The sequence below is a fragment of the Drosophila persimilis genome, unplaced genomic scaffold (assembly GCF_003286085.1).
Source record: "Drosophila persimilis strain 14011-0111.01,24,50 unplaced genomic scaffold, DperRS2 tig00000124-arrow-pilon, whole genome shotgun sequence".
Taxonomy (NCBI): Eukaryota; Metazoa; Arthropoda; class Insecta; order Diptera; family Drosophilidae; genus Drosophila; species Drosophila persimilis.
In genome coordinates this window covers 3,174,743-3,176,786 of record NW_020825294.1, presented here as the reverse complement: position 1 = coordinate 3,176,786, position 2,044 = coordinate 3,174,743, and the positions used below count along the sequence as shown (strand labels likewise).

The 2,044-nt window shown below is 44.4% G+C and overlaps 1 protein-coding gene across 1 annotated transcript; it reads left to right on the top strand.

Moving 5' to 3' along the window:
- Positions 1–404: 404 nt before the first annotated feature.
- LOC6593578 (L-asparaginase) lies at positions 405–1,775 on the top strand. The gene is made up of 4 exons (XM_002018833.2): positions 405–499; positions 571–785; positions 851–1,597; positions 1,651–1,775. The coding sequence occupies exons 1-4, from the start codon at positions 418–420 to the stop codon at positions 1,687–1,689; spliced, it is 1,083 nt and encodes a 360-aa protein (XP_002018869.1). The 5' UTR covers positions 405–417; the 3' UTR covers positions 1,690–1,775.
- The last annotated feature ends 269 nt before the right edge of the window (positions 1,776–2,044 follow it).

Here is a 2,044-nt window from a genome sequence, read left to right as displayed (position 1 = left end):
CCACTTTTACCACAAATCTAATATACCCCAATACCCATTTTGAGTATAGGGTATAAAAACGTCGGCGCTGCGCCGGGACGCGCTTTGGCATGTTCGTTCATTTTCTACTACGTGATCCGCTGTTTGTTGCGTCGTGCTCGTTTTTGAGCCCGTCTGTGAGCGTTTGGGCATCGCTCGGTTCTTCTTCGGCAAATGCTCGTTTCTGTGTGCGTGTGCGAGTAGAAAGCAAGAAATCTCTTGGTTATACCACTAATCATACAGTATATAGATGTGCCAGTTCATACAACGATCAATACCCCAGAACGATTACAGAAGTACAGAATTTTGTATTTTTTGTATTTTATGGGTAGCAGGTCTATTAGGTTGAAAAGATACATAGGTTCAGTGCTTGTTTGCAACGCTTTCTGATCGGTACAAATGTCGAAGTGTCTAAATTTTAAAAGAGTCCTTGTCATCTATACTGGTGGCACCATTGGGATGACTCCCAACGACAATGGTGGTAAGAGGCCTCCAAGTGCATACGGATAGCTATCCGTATCCAGTTCAGTGTTGTGTTTTTGAATCTTTTAGTATTAGTGCCAGAACCGAAAGCTTTTGAAAGGTTCATCCGGAAGGATGTCAGTCTGCATGACCCCAGCCTGCAGGTCCCAGACGGCTTCCTGGCGCTGCCCCTGGTAAAAGATCAGTCAGTACGGGTTATCTACCAATTCATAGAGTACGATCCATTGCTGGACTCCAGTAATATGGCCGGAAAAGATTGGAAACGCATAGCCCAAGATATTGGTGTATGTATTACAAATAAATTTAAATGAAATACATATATGCATCTCACAGAAATCGCTAACTCCAGAGGACGTACGATTTGTTCGATGGGTTCGTTGTACTCCATGGCACCGATACGCTGGCGTACACCTCCTCTGCCCTGTCGTTTTTCCTAGAAAATTTGGATAAGCCGGTGGTCGTTACCGGGTCAATGATACCCATCTACGAAACACGCACCGATGGCAGGAACAACTTCGTCTCGTCCCTGATCATATCCGGCTGCTATAAAATACCGGAAGTGTGCGTGGTCTTCGCCAACAAGCTGCTTCGTGGCAATCGAACGGTCAAGGTCAATTGCAACTCTCTGGATGCTTTTGATTCTCCCAACGCTCCACTGCTGGGCACGTTTGAAGGTGACATAATTATAAATAATTTCCTGGTACGCCCAGGGCCCGGAGCTAGGCCACTCGCTGTGACAGGCGAATTTCAGATGAATGTGGCCTCCTTGAGAATAACTCCGGATATGTCACTGGATTTGATTCGATCGGCTCTGGCGGAGCCCATTATGGGAGTTGTCCTGGAGTCCTATGGCTCTGGTAATATACCCTCAAACTGGACCGAGATAACTTCTCTTCTACGGAGTGCCGTTAATCGCGGAGTTATCATCGTCAACTGCACTCAGTGCCTGGCCGGCTCCGTAGCCGCAATCTACGATGCTGGAGCAGTGCTTAGCGATTTGGGCGTTTTATCTGGATCGGACATGACTTCTGAGGCAGCGTATACCAAGCTAGCCTATGTCCTGGGCACTGATTTACCGCACCATAATAAGATTGAGGTAAACTGCAAATGAAAGCAATTCACATAATATAATAAAATTTGTTTTTGTAGCTGATGAAGATGAATTTGCGTGGCGAAATAACGGCATGAATGCGATCATCGCAAACCAAAATTATAAAATATATTATATTTTTTGTAATAAATAAAGGGAATTCCCCCTATTTTTGCACCATGCACTTTAACGCTGTATGCAATATATGTATGTATTTCATATCAGTTTCCAGAAATAGATTAATATTCGCTCCCAGCGAGCTCACAACGACAAGAGGAGAGCGCAAAGCAAGAAATAGCGAGTGCAAATTATTGAGAGCACGAAGCAGATCGGCGAGAATTTCAGTCCAGTTGCGGAACAAGACGCGGAACGACGCTCAATTTCAGTTGTGTATTTAATCACTTATTAAAACCTTACGCGATTAATAAACCAAAACTGCACAATAATACTTAT